Source organism: Panthera leo, chromosome A2, assembly GCF_018350215.1.
Source record: "Panthera leo isolate Ple1 chromosome A2, P.leo_Ple1_pat1.1, whole genome shotgun sequence".
Taxonomy (NCBI): domain Eukaryota; kingdom Metazoa; phylum Chordata; class Mammalia; order Carnivora; family Felidae; genus Panthera; species Panthera leo.
Window position 1 is genome coordinate 76,629,131 of NC_056680.1, and position 18,863 is coordinate 76,647,993.

At 39.2% G+C, this 18,863-nt stretch overlaps 1 protein-coding gene across 1 annotated transcript in view; it reads right to left on the bottom strand.

The window, feature by feature from the left end:
- PRKAR2B (protein kinase cAMP-dependent type II regulatory subunit beta) overlaps positions 1-18,863 on the bottom strand; it is a 100,516-nt gene that overhangs the window by 3,024 nt on the left and 78,629 nt on the right. The window contains exons 5-10 of the mRNA XM_042915236.1: positions 14,169-14,275; positions 10,994-11,147; positions 6,325-6,426; positions 4,471-4,545; positions 1,288-1,353; positions 1,016-1,154 (exon numbers count right to left, since the gene is read on the bottom strand). Coding sequence (XP_042771170.1) covers positions 1,016-1,154; positions 1,288-1,353; positions 4,471-4,545; positions 6,325-6,426; positions 10,994-11,147; positions 14,169-14,275 — 643 coding nt within the window. The remainder of the gene's footprint in view (positions 1-1,015; positions 1,155-1,287; positions 1,354-4,470; positions 4,546-6,324; positions 6,427-10,993; positions 11,148-14,168; positions 14,276-18,863) is intronic.

Below are 18,863 nucleotides of genomic sequence, written 5' to 3' on the forward strand. Positions count from 1 at the left end.
GTCATCTACATGGACTCCTGAATTCCATTTTTCACCATTAAAGTAAGCGCTTTCTCATATATGGATCTCAGATACAGACAGACGTCTTCCATTTGAGGACAGCATCTCTGCTGCTAGGAAATAAGAAGTTGAACAATAAAGAAGATTTTGCTGCATTCTGACAAACCTGAAACCATGGTTTCCTGGGACTAGGACGAGGAAGTACTCCCAAAGAGCTTCCAGCTTTGCCCAGAGACCTTAATGTATGCTATAAAAATACTATTCTGGCTTTTTTTTTTGAGGAACACAAACTTTATTTGAAAAACTAGACATAAAACTCCATACTCAGAATTCTTTACTAAAACAAGATGCCATTTCACACCTATATGAAAGAAGAAAACAGGAGAAAATAGGTACGTGAAAAATTTTAAAGAAAAAACTAAGGGCGGGGTGCCTGGGTGGCTCAGTCAGTTAAGCATCTGACTCGTGACTTCGGCTCAGGTCATGATCTCAGTTTATGAGATCGAGCCCCCCAACAGGCTCTGAGTTGACAGTGTGAAACCTGCTTGGGATTCTCTCTCCCCTCCCTCTCCCCCACTTCCCCCACCCCGTGGGTGCATGCTCTCGCTCTCTCAAAATTAAACCATTTTTTTAAAAAGAATTATTTTAGGGGTGCCTGAGTGGCTCAGCACCAAACTTCAGCTCAGGTCATGATCTTACGGTTTGTGGGTTCGAGGCCCCTGGAGCCTGGTTCGGATTCTGTGTCTCCCTCTCTCTCTATCCCTCCCCCACACTCTCTCTCTCTCTCTCAAAAATAAACATCAAAAAAAATTTTTTTAATATTTTAATTAAAAAAAAAAACAAGGGCCTCCCACAAATCGATTTCATAATGCAATGAGTCCTTACTTTGTTCTCTCTAGTGGGGACTGTGAAACGTGTGAACCCAGTAAGACCATCAGTACAGCAACATGAATACATAAAAGGCAGACGGAATAGCTTCCACCCGGAGGAGCACATACAGTGCTGTGACTCCTACCTAAACATTTGACGGTCCCGATGGCGTGCGCCGAAGCTGCTCGGGGTTTGTTAGTGACCAGAGCAAGTTCTCCAAAGTACTGTCCCCGGGAACACCGAGCAATTTCTACTGCGCCATTCTCTTCCACCTCGGATTTGCCCTGACAAGGGAAGTAAGAGCATGCGCTTTGACTCAGCTTATGAAAACCGAGCTAACCTTAGTCTAAAGCATCAGAAAGGAAACCTATGGTGTTCCTTGCTCCCCATGGGTGTTTGGGACTTGCCAACACTTACCTTCCTTTTCATAGTGATTTTCACTTCACCAGATTCTACAATGAAAAAAGAATCTGCCAGATCTCCCTGTAAGAAAGAAACAAGCACCGAGGGTAAAAATGCAAATTCGGGTGACAACAATCCCCTTGCCTCTCAAGCCCCGAAAAGTGAAGATGATTGTGCCGGACAAGTGAAGCTCCATAGGAACAGACTCTGTCTAAATTGAAAGGCTGTCCTCGACAACCACAAGTAATGAGCTCATTTGTAAAATTAATAAACTTCCTACCACAGCCTTTCTTGCTAAAACTAGCCAAAAAACAAAACAAAACAAAACAAAACCATGGCAAATGCTGAAGTAAAAATTTGGCCCCAACTCCAGCCTGGATGACCACGTCCATAGTCAGAAATGGCAGCACTGGGGGCGCCTGGGTGGCTCAGTCACTTAAGTGTGCATCCGACTTGGTTCTGGCTCAGATCATAATCTCACAGTTTGTGGGATCGAGTCTCTTGTGAGGCTCTGTGCTGACCATGTGGATCCCGTTTGGGATTCTCTCCCTCCCTCTATGCCCCTCCCCCACCCTCTCAAAATAAATAAACATAAAAAAAGAGAGAGAGAGAGAGAAAGAAATGGCAGCACCATTTCCTAGTAGTACCTCCCGCTCTGCCGGCCGCTCCTACCGCTCTGGGAGAAGCACTCAGATGCACACCCTGCATCACCCTCTGATAACAAGCAATTAGCACCAGTGGCCCGAAGGGGAGAAACTCTCAAAGAGGAGAAAGCAACCAGGCTCATCAGGAAGCAATCCACGTTGGCCCTGTCGTCTTTAGCCACATTCCACACCACCTGGGGGGGGGGGGGGAGCCTAATAAAGGCTTCTGAAAGTGTTGCCATTTCTAACTACACACCTGCTTTTTCCTGCTTTTGGGTTTTAAGTGAACTGGGTATTGATTTCTGATGATACCTTCCTATTTAAATAGTGTAATACAGAAAATAACAGATCCTGACTTTTCTGAGCCTCTCAAAGTAATTCTAGAGAAACTTTGGTTTTTCGAAATTCCTTAGTACATAAAATGTAAGAAATACAGTATCAGCTTACACATTTTTGTCTAGGTTTATGTAATATAGACATGAATGTTTTATAAACACTTAAAAGACAACTAATATCTACAAAGATCTTTAGTAAACCCTAAGTATAATATATAATCTCTCATCAGAGCTTCATGTTAAATTTTCAAGTATTTTAAATAAAAATAGGTCTAGAGACTACTGTGTTACTTTTTTTTAACATTTTATTTTTAACTAATCTCTACACTCAGTATGGGACTCGAACTCACAACCCCCAAGATCAAGAATCGCACACTCTACCGACTGAGCCAGCCAGGCATTTTTTTTTTTTTTTAATTTTTTTAACGTTTATTCATTTTTTGAGAGACAGAGTGTGAGCGAGGGAGGGGCAGAGAGAGAGGGAGACACAGAATCCAAAGCAGGCTCCAGGCCCCAAGCCGTCAGCATAGAACCCAACGCAGGGCTCGAACCTACAAACCGTGAGATCATGACCTGAGCCGAAGTCAGACGCTCAACCTACAGAGCCACCCAGGTGCCCCTAGGCATTTTTTTAAAAAAAACGTGTTCTAGGGGCACCTGGGTGGTTCTGTTGGTTGAGCCTCCAACTCTTGATTTCGGCTCAGTTCATGATCTCAGGGGTGGGATCGAGCCCCACATTGGTCCTGCTTGGGATATTCTCTCTCTCTCTCTCTCTCTCTCTCTCTCTCCCTCCCTCCCTCTGAGCCACTCCCCAACTTGTGCGCACTCTCTCTAAAATAAAAAAGAAAAGAAAAGAAAAGAAAAAGAAAAGAAAAGAAAAGAAAAGAAAAGAAAAGAAAAGAAAAGAAAAGAAAAGAAAAGAAGAAAGAAAACTGCGCTCAAAACGATGTAAAAGTGGTGAAACAGGGTCTATGGATCGTACCACTGTCAGTTCCTTAGGTGTGACATTGAACTGTAGTGATACAAGACGCACCGTCAGACAGTGGGGGAGAAGGGCATGAGACCTCTCTGACTTTTGCAACTTACCACAAATCTGTAATTATTACAAAATAAAAGGCTAAAAAAGTCATTTCAAAAGTGCTCTGTACTTTGTTATTTTTCACCTTTGTAGAACCTTTGCCTTGTTCTCTAATTTGACTCCACTTCTCTCCAATCCCTGACTAATCTGTGTATACATGCATTTGTATGATAGGAGAGAGAGAGCGATTTACTTATTTTCCTTCTAAAAAATTATTCTTTCCTCAAGTCTCACAGACCTTGAATCTTGTTTCACATATATCAAGAGACAGTATTCTTTATTTTTTATTTTTTTAAAGTAGACTCCGTGGCCAACGTGGGGCCCAAATTCACGACCCTGAGATCAAGAGTCCCATGGTCTACTGACTGAACCAGCCAGGCACCCCAGAAGAGACAATATTTTAGATAAAGATTATAATATGGTATCAATATCAGGATACAAATATTACAGAATCTTTTAAAATCTGTTTAAATCATTCACTCAATACTTCAAAACTGTAACTAGGAAATACAAGTTAATACAAGATCTGTAGCTGTGTCTGTGAACTTCAACTGTTTTCATAAATCCTACTTCTCCGCAGCTCTATTGTAACCAAGGTTACAACTGGGATCTTAGAAAAGCTTTAGGGGTTAAACAGCACATTGGCCCCAATTTAGTGCCTGGAAACCTAAAAAGTACAGGGTGCAGTGTGTTCCCTTCTTGATTAATTTTATCAGGGAGCAGCCCCAGGAGGTCTCATCATGAACTCATCGTGCAAAACTCTGCAATAACTCCCAGTGCACCTACTGGGTCCTTACTATTTCGAGGAATACCCACCTGTTTTTTCTGATCATTAACAACATCTTATTGTTTAGATATATTTGAATTTCATGTCACGTACAAATAATAAAATTATCCAGAAATCCATGTGATGATTTAATACATGTTCATCGGGACTTAATTATATAAATAAAAATATTCAGATAGCTTAATGGCTATAAATTAAACCACTTTTAACAGGTCATTTGGTGGAACTAATAATCATTTAATCCATCACTGCATACTAATTATAGACACATATGAAAAATTGGTCAAGATCTGCCACATGTTAAGAACCTTTCGGAATATAACCCTAAGGTGAACTACCTAAAAAGGACTATACCTGAGCAATGATTTGTTCTCCATCGTTGTATACTTTGGTGCCTATGACATCTACCACTTTCAGGCGTTCAGAAACCTTAAAAAAAAAAAAAAAGATAATATCACACAGATGATCTGGGTAATCCTATTTCAGAAGTTAAAAACTGGTAGCCTTTAAGCCAAATAAACCCAGCAGTGTGTGTGTGTGTGTGTGTGTGTGTGTGTGTGTGTGTGTGTGTTGGATTAATGAACTGCCAGCATTTTAAAATAGATTTCTCATAAAAATCTTAATTTTCAGCTTCTCTTGAAAAATCAGGAAGGAGACTCACAACACCCGGCCCACATTTGCACATGGCACCAGCTACAAGCTGTGGGAGACTAGCTGCTGATCTTTAGCTGGAGCACTTGTCGTCCAGCTTGACCCAAATCCCATCCTGGCTTCGTTTTCTCCTTTATGTTACTTGTCCAAATCTGAAGGCATCTGGATTTCCAGCCCCTGATCTCCTTTCATTTAAAAGAGATGCTGCTACATATTAACAGCTGCCTCATACACATTCTGTCACGCAGCCAGAACCTCTACCAGGCATGTATTGACAACCCAGCCGAAGGAGATTTCAGTACAAGAGTCAGTATGAATCCCAAGGCTTCTGGCCAAGGTGCAGTAAGATGGGGAAGGCATGGGGGAGGAGGTCGAGGATGCACTAGGTTTGCGATATCTATTAGACATCTTAGGGCATAGGTCAAATATGCAGTTGGATAAATATATCGGCCATTTGAGGGAGGGACCTTGCCTAGTGATGTCAATTTCAGGAGGCATCAACATATAGGCAGTATTTACAGCCAGGGGATATGACAAGCTCACTAAGTGCGTAAGTGTAGCCGGAAAACAGAAGAGACCCTGGAAGGCCAATGTGAAGAGGAAGGAGAAGAGGAGTAAACAGCAGAGTTGACTGGGAAGGAGAGGCCAGGGAGGACACACCGTTTTGACAAGCTGTCCCTGTAAAGGCACAACTAGTGCTACTGCCTACATTTATATATTATTTTCAGTCTGCTCTTATTTTTTTTAGTTTTTATTGAAATTCCAGTTAGTTAACATGTAGCATAATATTTGTTTCAGGTGCACAATACAGTGACTCAACACTTCCAGACAACACTCGATGCTCATCACAAGTGTCCTCCTTAACCCCTGTCACCTATTTTTACCCATACCCCCACCCTCTGGTAACTATCGGCTTGTTCTCATGAGACTATATAGTTAAGGGTATGTTTCTTGGTTTCTCTCTCTCTTTACTTCCCCCCCGCCCCCACTGCTCATTTGTTTTGTTTCTTAAATTCCACATGAGAGAAATCATATGCTATTTGTCTTTCTGATTTATTTCACTTAGCATTATACTCTCTCTAGCTCCATCCACATCATTGCAAATGGCAAGATTTCATTCTTTTTTTGTGGCTGAATAATATTCCATTGTATATGTCCCACATCTTCTATATCCATTCATCAGTGGATGGACACATGGGCTGTTTCCATAATTTGGCTATTGTAGATAAAGCTGCTTTAAACACTGGGATGTATGTAACCTTTTGAATAAGTATTTTTGTTTTCTTTGGGTAAATACTAATTAGGTCTGCTTTTAGATAAAACCCACATATAAATATGTTATAGATACTCACAGAAGTCTATTACTTGTAAAACTAAGCAAAATAAAACAAATGCAGTCATAGGTAGTAAAAGAAATACCAAGTTATACAAACACCACAATTTAATTTTTTCAACTAAAAATGTGGATACATTTTTATTCAAAGAACCTTTTCTATGGAACAAAATATTCCAAACATTTTAAAGCAAAATAAAACAAAAGCATATACATATACTTACTTCCAAAGATTTAAGGAATGGCAGTGACTCAATAAAGCTTTCATACATTTTTCTCTTTTTGGCATTATTTTTTACAATTATTCTCCTGAAGGTTACCCTGTCCTAAAGGCAGAACAGCAGATACAAATACAGTTACAAGACAGATTTTATTAGGAAAAAAGTTTGAAGAGGTAGTTTCATTCTATTCCCTATAAGGAACAAACAATAACTGAAGACCTTGAAATAAAAGGTTACCATTATTATCCTTTGCAGATTTTTTATTTCTTCAACCATAAAATATACACCCATATAAAATATTACTTTCATTTTTTTTAAAGGAAACATGAGTTTCCTTTAATTCAGAACAGATCTGGTCAACGTGTAATTGGGACAAACCACAAGGTGGCACTATTGCACCATTTAAAAAAAGGCAATAGGACCATCTTGGTTTTCCTCCAAGCTTTATTGAGATCCAAAGGATCTATAATACTGCGTAAGTTTAAGGTATATAACTTGTTGATTTGATACACTTATATACCTTGTGAAATGATTACCACAGAGAGTTAGTTAATACCACGTCACATAATAATTACCCTTTTCTTTTTTGTAAGGACCACATTTAAGACTTCTCTTAGCAACAATACAATGTTGTTAACCATAATTATCATGTTCATTCAATCCCCAGAACTCATTCACCTTGTAAATGCAAATCTGTACCCTTTGACCAACATGCCCCCCACACCACCCCGTCTCCAGAAGCCACCACTGTGTGTCTCTGAGTTCAGGATAGCACAAGTTCTTTTACTGTGGATGACAGCCCAAGAGTGTCACAAAATCGTTTCAGTGGAACATACCAGCATTTTTTTAAATTGAGGTATAAGTGACCTACAAAACTGAATTTGTTTAGGGAGTACAATACAATGATTGGTATTCATATATATTGAGAAATGATCACAGTAAGTCTAGTTAACTTTCATCACCATACATAGTTACGAATTCTTTTTTTCCAGTAGAGAACTTTTAAGATCTACCCTCTTAGCAACTTTCAAATATACAATGCAGTATTATGAGCTACAGTGGCCATGGTGTACATGACATCCCAGGTTGTATGAATTTTATAAATGGAAGTCTGTTCCTTTTGACTCCCTTCATCCATGACCAGCATTTTTATAAAAAATAAAGAATAGAAAATCTCAGCATGCACATCTTTTAGTAAAGTGTTATTTAGGGATTTATTTCAGTTATACACAAAGACACACATACACATGCGCTGGTTGTGAGATTTCCTAATGTGTTTCTTGATGTGGGCTGCAGAAAAAAAATACATGAAAAACACTATTAGAAATTTTTTTTTAATGTTTGTTTATTTTTGAGAGAGAGAGAGAGAGAGACTGGAAGAGGGGCAGAGAGAGAGGGAGACACAGAATCTGAAGCAGGATCCAGGCTCTGAGCTGTCAGCACAGAGCCCGACACGGGCCTGAAACCAACAAACTGTGAGATCATGACCTGTGAGATCATGAGAGTCAGACACTTAACCAACTGAGCCAACCAGGCACCCCAAAATTTTTTTAATCATAAGGCAACTATGAGACCTTAAAAAATCATGTATGCTAGGCTGTCATATCCACAGTGTGTCAGAGTTTTTCTTTTTTAAAAAAATGTGCACAGAGAAACTATGACTTTCTTGACTGTCAGAGCTGAATGCCAGTGTTTACCATTCTCAGGGCCCTAAAACGTTCCTCTGTTTACACTACTTAACCTCAAAGATACAGAACTCAATTAAGGAACTAGGGAAAATTTTAAAGATAATAAACAGCTCAAAAAATGGTTTTCCTACAAACTACTTTGAAAAATTTCTACAAAACATTATTCATAATAGTTCATAGTAAAGAGTCCCCATAATTAGTCATTCACTGATAATCAATTACACCATTTTAATATAAAATAAAATGGAGTTATGTTCATTAATTATTAAATTACTGCACTGACATAGTAAGGCTGAATTTAATTGAACTGGTAGGACGGGAAAAAATGAGAGTGTGGAGAGCATAAGTCTCTAGGAAAGCAAAGCAAACATCCTGTTCCCCCATTTAGTTTATTACAATTTTACAAGAGCTGTAATTTGGAGCTGCAATCCTAATAACTTTTTTTAAAAGAGAAAAATTTGCAAGGTAATTAGTAAATTTACTAAAATAATTTCCAAGCTTGGGTCTGCATGAGAATCAGCTCTAGCGTTAACAACAACAACAACAACAACAACAACAACAACAACAACAAAGGTTTCTCAGATCCCAGACTTGAATGACTCAAACAGTGTCTGCATGTAGGGCTCAATAATCTATAGTTCATAAAAGCTCCCCAAGTGATTCTGATACATAATCATTTGGGAACCAACTGCAACACTGTTTAATGGACAGAGTTAATTGCAAAACAGAGAAGACTAGAAATAGTTTAGTGATTTAGAGACGAACCACAAAGTAGTGTACATCTCGAGAAAAATTTTATTAGTGGCCCACCTCTTCACACCCCCTGTGACATATAATTAAAATCCAGAAATGCCCACTTCAAAAGTTTTCACCCTAGCCACATCAATCATGGCCTCCCGAATCATGGGCAGGGTCATGCACATCAGTTAATCCCCTAAGGCGAAGAGTCCTATTTACAAAGTCAGACGAGTCCACAAAGGACTTTTCTCTTGGGATGTGCTTATCTTTATACCTGCACATATATGGCAGAGCTCCAATCCGTTGCCCTTAAAGAAAAGTATCTTTTCTAATCGACTTTCTCTGAAAAGGGGCTAGTTTGATAAGTTGCTCTTCAAAAACCAGGTTTGAAATATTAAGTGATATGTTCACTATCCTAATCTTTAAAAAGTCACTGTGGTCATGCACATACCCAAAGGTGACCATCACAAACTGCCCACTTTAATAACATCTATAGATGAGTAAAAATCTCTGAAAATGCTTGATCCTTCTTGATGGCCTGAGTATCACACACTGGGAAATGCTGGACCTCCATACATAGTTTAAGGTGCACCAGGACACTTAACCGACGGAGCCTCCCAGGTGCCCCTGGAATAAATACATTTTTAACTGGTGCCTTCCTTAATGAAACAGCTCACAGCAGACTGTGGGTTCAGCCCACCATTCTGATGACAGGCAAACACTTCCTATGGACCTAGCCTGGTCTGGTCAGGAGTTTCTACTTAGCTGGCTTTGGGTGTTCAAATCTTTAATAGTCCCTGAAACACTTCAGATGACAATGAGTTTCCTCCCGTGTGAAACAATTCCCATTTTTCTTGTACATCTGAAAATGAGACCCATCACATCTTTACTATGTAAACAATAACTGCCTGATTCTCATAAGAGGAAATACAGTATGTACTGTTTCTTTGAGCAAGACATTTTTATCAACTGAATTTGCTTCACAGTTAAATGCTGAGACGTCACCGAGTAATGTGCTACTTCTGTAAAGCTATAGTCCTTGGGAACCAGATCCTAACAGACTTCCAATTTCTCAACCTCTCTTCCTTCCACAAAAGGATTCTTGAGCGAATATATCTGTGTTGAAACTACAGGGTGGGCTGTTTTCAACAATTTAAAAGGAAAATACAAGTATCACAAACATGCCCTTAAATCAGCGCTACTTAAATAGTGTGTTCTGGGCACAGCAGCACTGGGGTGCCCTGGGAGCTTATGAGTAACACAAAATCACAGGCCTCATTCCAGACCTAGTGAACCAGAATCTACATTTTAACTATGTTCCCAGGTAAGCACACTGGAGTCTGAGAAGCACCATCTTAAATAGTCTTCTAGAATCGGCTACTCTGCACCCTGATACCACGTATGAAAAGACCCTCCCTTCCCACCTCACCCAAGTGTCTTTAAACTGACTTTTAAGCCTTATACAAATATCACTATTAACAAATTCATTTTAAAAGCCCAGGACCCAACTCTACAGAGTCTGATTAAATTAGTCTATAGTGCAGCCTCAGCAAGGATTTGTTTTAACCACCCCCTGCCCCCGCCTCCTGCAAAGTAATTCTCATGTGTGTGAGAAGCACTGACATCAAGTACTCTCTCTCTACCCAGCTGCTTTTCAATGCCAAGTTGTTACCAATTTATAGCACACCAAGAGAATCTGTTTATGGAGGATTCTCAAATGCTCTCAGGCGCCAGAGTCACATGGTGGGTTTGCTCAAGCACGGATCACTGGGCCCCATCTCCAGAGCTTCTGAGTCAGTGGGCCCGAATTGGTAAGTGGGACCCCCCAGAATTTGCATTTCTAGCAAGTACCCAAGTGATACAGATGCTACTGGGTGGGGGGGGGGCCACACTTTGGGAAGCACAGATAATATAACACCACGGAAAGCTATCTGAGAACACAACACTGAAGGCTCTGTGCATTTGCCTGGGTGGCTGGTTTTTAAGAGCATTTTGGATCTGAGTATCCTTCCCAGGGCCAGGAGGGTACGCTCCTGACTTGATCAGGGAAAGAACGTGAAGATTTAACTCAGCACAGTCTCAGCACAGACCCAACAGTTCAGCATCCACTATATAACAAATACCCTGATGGCTGATGAGGATGGCAAAGAAATCCAGCTATTAGAACTAAAATAATTCCATCTACCTGGCTTCCGTCATAACAACATTGACAAATAACATCGTGGTCACGTAAATATTTCACTCACCAAACCCCACAGAGCACCCGGAGAGGTAGCAGTGATCGTAGCTGCTCTGGGCGTATTGTACATTAAGGCCAGTTCACCGAAACTCCCACGATTGTCGTAGTTACCAACACACCTTCCGACACCATCGCATTTCACATAAATATCAAACGTTCCTCTGTTGGACATATGAAAAGTAAGAGGTAAAAATAATTCAAGCAAAATCTCATTACTATCAAACATAATTTCAGAGAAGAGCCCTGTGCAAGAAAAATCCCATTTCCAGCTTCCCTTTCTCCTCTGTTGGTTGATAAGGAATAAAAGGGCATCAGTATGTGCCAGAGACAACATCTGTGCCAGAGACAACATCTGTGCCACACAAGCAGGAAGACACCATCACCTAGATGAGGGTAAGGACCATACATGGGTCTGTGGTAGAAAAAGAGACTAAACAATAAAAGTTTACAATAATAAAATAAATGATGAAAATAGAAGACTACAACCAAATAGTGTATGTGTAGGCATCCTTCTGAAGGAATGTATATGAAACAAAGCTGTCTGTATTTATCTCTGAGCATTAAGAATAGTGAAAGATTCTAGAATGTTCACTACCTAATTAAAGAGATTCTGCCTCCCACATGAACATGTATTACTTCTGAAATGAGAGGAAAATACTTTTCTTTTTTAAAATATTGATTTATTTTGAGGGGGGCAGGCAGGGGGCGGTGGGCAGAGAGAAACTCCCAAGCAGGCTCTGCACTGTCAGCATGGAGCCCGACCCCGGGCTCGAACTCACAAACCGTGAGATCACGACCTGAGCTGAAATCAAGAATCAGACACTCAACCAACTGAGCCACCCATGCGGTCCAGAAGAAAATAACTTAAAAAAAAAAACATACAGCTCTAACAATTTGGTCAGCACCATTGTACAACACTTACAAGGGTCCTTTATAATCTAAGGGGGGCCAGCAAAGCATGGCCCACAGACTGGCTGCCTGCTTTCATGAATCAAGTTTTACTGGAACACAGACGCACGGGTTTGTTTACGGCTTACTGATCACTGATATATACTGCCACAACAGAGCTGAGTAGTTGTGACGGAGACCACATGGCCTACAAAGCCTAAAAAATTTACTGGAGCTCTTTACATCACTTGGCCCTTTATTGTAGACTGACACCCCAATCTAAAGCAAAAAGTGGTAGAAATTCAGACTATCTGATTCTGGTCTTTCTGTAGGTCTTTTTATTCTGTGCTTATCTTTTATTTGGGTTCTTATTCTAGGCAAGTAACACTCAGTCTGCATGGCACTGTGCTACATATTTGACAGATCCTCTCTCTATATAACTGCATTCTTCTTGTGGAAGACTGTCTTTCCACACACTGTATTTTATCAGAGAACATGGCTTCAAGGCTGGCCGAAACACCAGGAGGGCAGCTGGCAGAAGTTCTTTGCCTTTATCGTGTTGGTTAAACCCTTAACAAAAACAAAAAAGAGAGAGCTTTGAAGATTAGGAAAGGATTATGAATGATAAGGATACAACAAAAGCAAAAACAAAAAAACGTTAGAAACTAGTCAAAGATACTAATAAGAGACTAACTGGCTTGTACATTCATGGACAGAATGGCTTTTCAAGGATACCTTCTAAAATTTGTTTCATGACTGTTTTTCAAGTACAGATTACTTCTTCTCTTGGCACTATCTACACTTGCACTAAACACGTTCTCTACATTTCCTCCTTTGAACAGAATAAAATACACAACAAATGTGCTGATGAGAAGTAAAATAACTATCAGTCACCTGCGATCACGTCAGTCTATAATCTGTACTGCCTTTTCATATAGATTTCTTCCCTGATAACATGAGGGGTCAGGCAGTGTGAAGCTGTGGAAAGACCACAAACAGTGGCCAAGAGACCTGGATGCTGGGCTGGCTGACTTTAACTGACTACCGTCACTTCCCTGTGCCTGGGAGTTTTCACCTGACAAATGGGTGATGAGGAGCTAACCGAAAAGGGAAATTTAAGGGAGTTTTTAACCACATTTGGGTTTCTCATATACCCCTACAGTTAAATACACTTTAAAAGCTGAGGGAATTTCTGAGGTGTTTCACTGATGACGGCTGTTAATGACACGAAGATCAAGACTTTAATTTACGTATGGGATAAATGGGTCTGTTCTAAAATCGGAGAGCTCACCCTAGCCCTGGCTACCACCTTGCCAACAGCTCTACAGGTCACTGAGGCATTAGGGATGAGGGAATGGAGGAGTCAGCGAGCACCCTCGATGTGGAGAGCATGTTCGATCACTGATGTAGGAGGGCCGAGTCAAGAAACGAGGCCTGTGCAGACACATGGCTGCGATTTTCTGCAAGGTTCTGAGTTGAGCACAACTCTACTCAGAGCAGCAAATACAACCCAGTGAACTGGCAGGGAGAAGTCCTGTGTTGCACCTGGAATGGGAGGGGCAGGGGATGCCAATGGTCTCATAAACACTTTATCATCGCTTTCCAAAAGCGAAGACCTCAAGACTCAGTTCAGACTGCTCTGCCATTAACAGTTTAGGGCTCTTACCTAATTGTCACTTAAAGCACATGGTTCGCTGATCACGTAAAGCACCACTTAAGTTTTCTGAAATTACATTTTCGGTACGAACATATGCCTTCTCACTGAAATAAAATAATTTCTCTACAGTGCTTTAAAATCACTTCTCTATAATGCTTTTAATGCACAAGAATGCAGAACAATTTCTGGAAAGAGCATTAACTACTCTCTCCTACCATGGGCGTGTTTTACTTTAGAGTTCATTAAAAAAAAAAAAAAGAACCTTTTAAAAAACATAACAGAGGTTGAGTTATAGGATTCGACACCCCCAAGGCCGTGCTCTGCTTCCGTCCTAACTATAACAGGCGTCCTCTCCAGCAGAAGTTAATAAATGAGGTAGCTCGCAGGAAACGACTGGGATTTATAGATTTCACAAACCAATATCATCAGTTCTTCTATAAACTATGCCTTCTTCCGTGCTCTAAGGTGATTTCACCACACGTATTCACAGCAGGTTTCTGGTGCCTGTTATGTAGTACTAAGAATAAAGAGGTAACAGCAATGATCAAATATTAATTTGCCAGTCATTAGGAGAACCGCTGAGATTTCACACGAGAGGTTCATTACATTGCATCAGTGAAGTTAACGCGAGACTTACCGATCGATCACGTAGAAGTTGTCACCATCATCGCCTTGATCAATTACATGTTCCCCTTCTTTGACCAATTTTTCAAACATGGCATCTAACACTTGAGACATCTGCTCCTATTTTTTTTTAAAGAAAAGATACAATCCTTATGTTTATCTGTAATATGTTCTCTTGACTAACCATAATCAGCTTTATATTTCTGTGAACAAGCTCAAAGAAATCGAAATGCCATCACTGCCACTAAGTGTTACAAAACACACACACACACACACACACACACACACACACATACAGTCCTCCTTACCACATACAAATAAGAAGATTATATATTTCCTCTTATATTCAGTGCCTGAATGAAAGTAATTATTGGCTACTTCAGAATATTTCAGTGCAAACATCACTAATATACTGAAAAATGAACCACCAAACCACCATATACCTTAACTGTGAAATATAATCTGGGCAATTAAAATACCTAGGTTAGTAAAGAACTATTGCAAATGTGTTTCCAAGATCCTTGTTTTTAAAACTTCCCTATATTAGTCATCACTAGAATTTACATAGAGATTACCTAAATAACTTACTGAATTCAAATTCTAACTCCAATCCTTTTTGGTTTAGCACCAAAACCAAAATAGAACGGAACAGAAAAACAACAAAAGCAAAACCAAAAATGACTGTGGCAAATTTTTTATCACTCTTCTTTGTCACTAAGGTTCTCCTCAAGAAGCAACCTTTCGCCTCGCTAGGACAGATTTATTAAAACGGAAGCCAGAAACCTCAAACTATTCTTCAACAACTATTAAAACTATATAAAATTTTTATTCTGCTAAAGCATGGTTGACAAGGCTTAAGGATAAACTTCAGCTAGCGAGAATAAACTAGGTGAAGAAATCTTTCCTCAGAATACAGGAATAATTTGAAGACCCTAGAATACACAAAAGAGCTCAGTGTTTCTCAAACTATGTTCTCTGGTACCCAGGGATTTAGTGGAGGCACTTCAGTGATTGAGTCTGTAAGCAGTTGATTTAATTGCATCCTTAAAGTGTATTTTAGCCATTAAATATTAAAACTAATGGCAATCAAAATGTTCAGATGAATTATATATACAAAATGTTTTTATGAGGTAAAATTTCCCATAAAATTATCCATGGTTAAGTGAACAATTCAGTGGCCACAAAAAGTTGTGCAACCATCACTTCTTAGTTCCAAAACATTTTCATTGCTCCCCAAAACCCTGTGCCCACCAAGCAGTCACTTGCTATTCTCCCCTCCCACTAGCTCCTGGCAACACCTACTTGTTTTCTGTCTCCATGGATTCACCTAATCTGGATATTTCATATAATGCAATCATACAACATATGACCTTATCCATCGACTATTTCACTTAGTGTACGTAAGTAAGGTTTTCAAGGTCTGTCCTTGTTCTAGGTCTATCATACTTCATTCCTCCTTATGGATGGATGATACCCCACTGTAAATATACCATAATGTTTATCCACTCATCCATCAGTGAACACTTGGATTGCTGACACGTTGGGCATGAATATTGAACATTCATATTCAAGTATTTGTTTGAATATCTATGTTGATTCTTCTGGGTTATACCCAGGAGTGGAGCTGCTGAATTCTATGGTAATTCTATGTTTAACTTTTTGAGAAACTGCCAAGCTGTTTTCCACAGTGCCTAAACCAGTTTCTTTCCCACCAGCAATGTACTAGGGTTTCTGTTTCTCCACATCCTCACCAACACTTGTTATTTTCCCTTAAAAAAAAAAAATTACCCACCCTAGTGAGGCTGCGCTGGTATTTCATTGAGGTTTTGACTGACATTTCCCCAATGACTGGCCATGTTGAGGATTTTTTCACGTGCTTATTGGTCACTTGTAAATCTTTTTTGGAGAAATGTCTATTCAGGTATTTTGCCCAGTTTTAAGTTAGGTTGTTGTTTGGTTGTTGGATTGTAAGAGTTTTTTTTATAGATTTTGGAGATCATGCCCTTATATATATGATTTGCAAATATTTTCTATTTAGCAGAATGTCTTTCATTTTTTTTTGATAATGTCCTTTGATGCACAAAATTTTTATTTTTTATGAAGTCCAATTTCTTTCTTTTCATATTCCTGTTTTTGGTGTCTCCCTAAATCCAAGGTCATGAACACTTACCCTTGTGTTTTCTTCGAAGAGTTTTTATAGTTTGGGAGCTTACATTTAAGGTCTTGGATCCACTTTGACTTAATCTTTGTGTACAGTGTAAAGGAGGTGTCCAACCTGGTTCTTCTGTGTGTGGATGTCCAGTTGTCTCAGCACCATTTGCTGAAGAGACTGTTCTTTTCCCCATTGAATGGTCTTGGCACTCTTGTCAAAATCAAATGGACATCAGATCAAATGTATCAATCAAAACTATAGGGTTTGTTTGAAGACTCTCCATTCTACTCCTTGGTTCTATGTGTCTGCCCACGCCGGTAGCACATTATTTTTATTATTGGAGCTCTGTAGTAAAATTTTTGAAACTGGCAAGTGTGAGTCCTGAACTTTGCTCTTCTTTTTCAATGTTATTTTGATGATGTGGGTCCTCCTTTGTTATACAATTTTAATAAATCAGACAACAGCAAAATGTTAATGTGTTTTCTTGATATGGCTTTATAATATATAAATGTTACCAATTTAAACTTTTATAAATAGTGATACAAATAATTTTTTAAAAGAATATGGAACTTCCATAAATATAGATTATTGTTCAGTAAAAAGAAGAACTGGGCAGAACGCTGTGGGAAGTTTGCTGCCAACAAAATTTAAAAACGATACACTGATCTTTTAACCTCTTTGCTTAGGTTTATTCCTAGGTATCTTACGGTTTTTGGTGCAACTATAAATGGGATCAATTCCTTGATTTCTCTTTCTGCTGCTTCAGTATTGGCATAATGAAATGCAACATATTTCTGTACATTGATTTTATATCCTACAACTTTGATGAATTCATATATCAGTTCTAGTAATTTTTGGTGGAGTCTTTGGGGTTTTCTACCTAAAGGATCATGGTGTCTGAGAGTAGTCAAAGTTTGACCTCTTTCTTGCTGATTTAAATGCCTTTTATTTCTTTTTGTTGTCTGAATGCCAAGGCTAGGACTTCCATTGTTAAATAACAATGGTGAGAGTGAACATTCCTGTCTTGTTCTTGACCACAGAGGAAAAGCTCTCAGTTTTTCCCCATTGAGGATGATATTAGCTGTGGGTCTTTAATATTTGCATCAAAATCCTAGAGAACACAGGCAGAAACCTCTTTGACCTTGGCCATAGCAACTTCTTTCTAACACATTGCCAGAGGCAAGGAAAACAAAAGCAAAAATTATCTACTGGGACTTCATCAATATAAAAAGCTTCTGCACAGCAAAGGAAGCAATCAACAAAACTAAAAGGCAGCCTATGGAATGGAAGAAGATATTTGCAAATGGCATATCAGATAAAGAGTTAGTATCTAAAATCTATAAAGAACTTATTAAACTGAACACCCAAAAAACAAATAATACGGTTAAAAAATGGGCATAAGATATGAACTGACAGTTTTTCAAAGACATCCAGATGGCTAACAGACACAAAGAAAGATGTTCAACATCACTCATCATCAGGGAAATACAAAATCAAAACACAATGAGATACCACTTGACACCTGTCAGAAAGGCTAAAATTAACAAATGTTGCCAAGGATGTGGAGAAAGAGGAACCTTCTTACACTGTTGGTGAGAATGCAAACTGGTGCAGCCATTGTGGAAAACAGTATGGAGGTTCCTCAAAAAGTTAAAGATAGAACTACCCTAAAACCCAGTAATTGCACTACTAGGTATTACCCAAAGGATACAAAAATACAAATTTGAAGGAGCACATGCAACCCAATGTTTATAGCAGCAGCATTATCAACAATAGCTAAATTATGGAAGGAACCCAAGTGTCCATCAACTAATGAATGGATAAAGAAGATGTGGTAAGTATGTGTGTGTGTGTGTGTGTGTGTGTGTGTGTGTGTGTGTGTATACACACACACACAATGGAATATTACTTCACCATCAAAAAGAATGAAATCATACCATTTGCAATGATGTGGATGGAGCTAGTATTATGCTAAGTGAAATAAGTCAGTCAGAGAAAGACAAATACCATATGATTTCACTCACATGTGGAATTTAAGAAACAAAACAGGGGCACCTGGGTGGCTCAGTCAGTTAAGCTTCCAACTCTTGGTTTTGGCTCAGTCATGATCTTATAGCTCATGAGTTCAAGTCCCACACTGGGCTCTGTGCTGACAGTGTAGAGCCTGCTTGGGATTTTCTGTCTCCCTCTCTCTCTGTCCCTCTTCTACTCTCTCTCTCTCAAAATAAATAAACTTATAATAATAATATTAATAACAGAAGGAAAAAAAGAGTGGGGAGCGGGGAAACAAACCATAAGAGACTCTTAAATATAGAGAACAAACGAAGGGTTGCTGGAGGGAAGTTGGCGGGGGTTGGGGAGGGATGAGCTAAATGGTTGACGGGCATTAAGGAAGGCACTTGTGATGAGCACTGAGTGTCATATGTAAGTAATGAATTACTAAATTCTATTCCTGAAACCAATTTTACCATATTAACTAACGAGAATTTAAATTAAAACTTGAAAAATACAAAAACAAAACAATGTACTGATCTATACATAGTATAACCCTAAAGA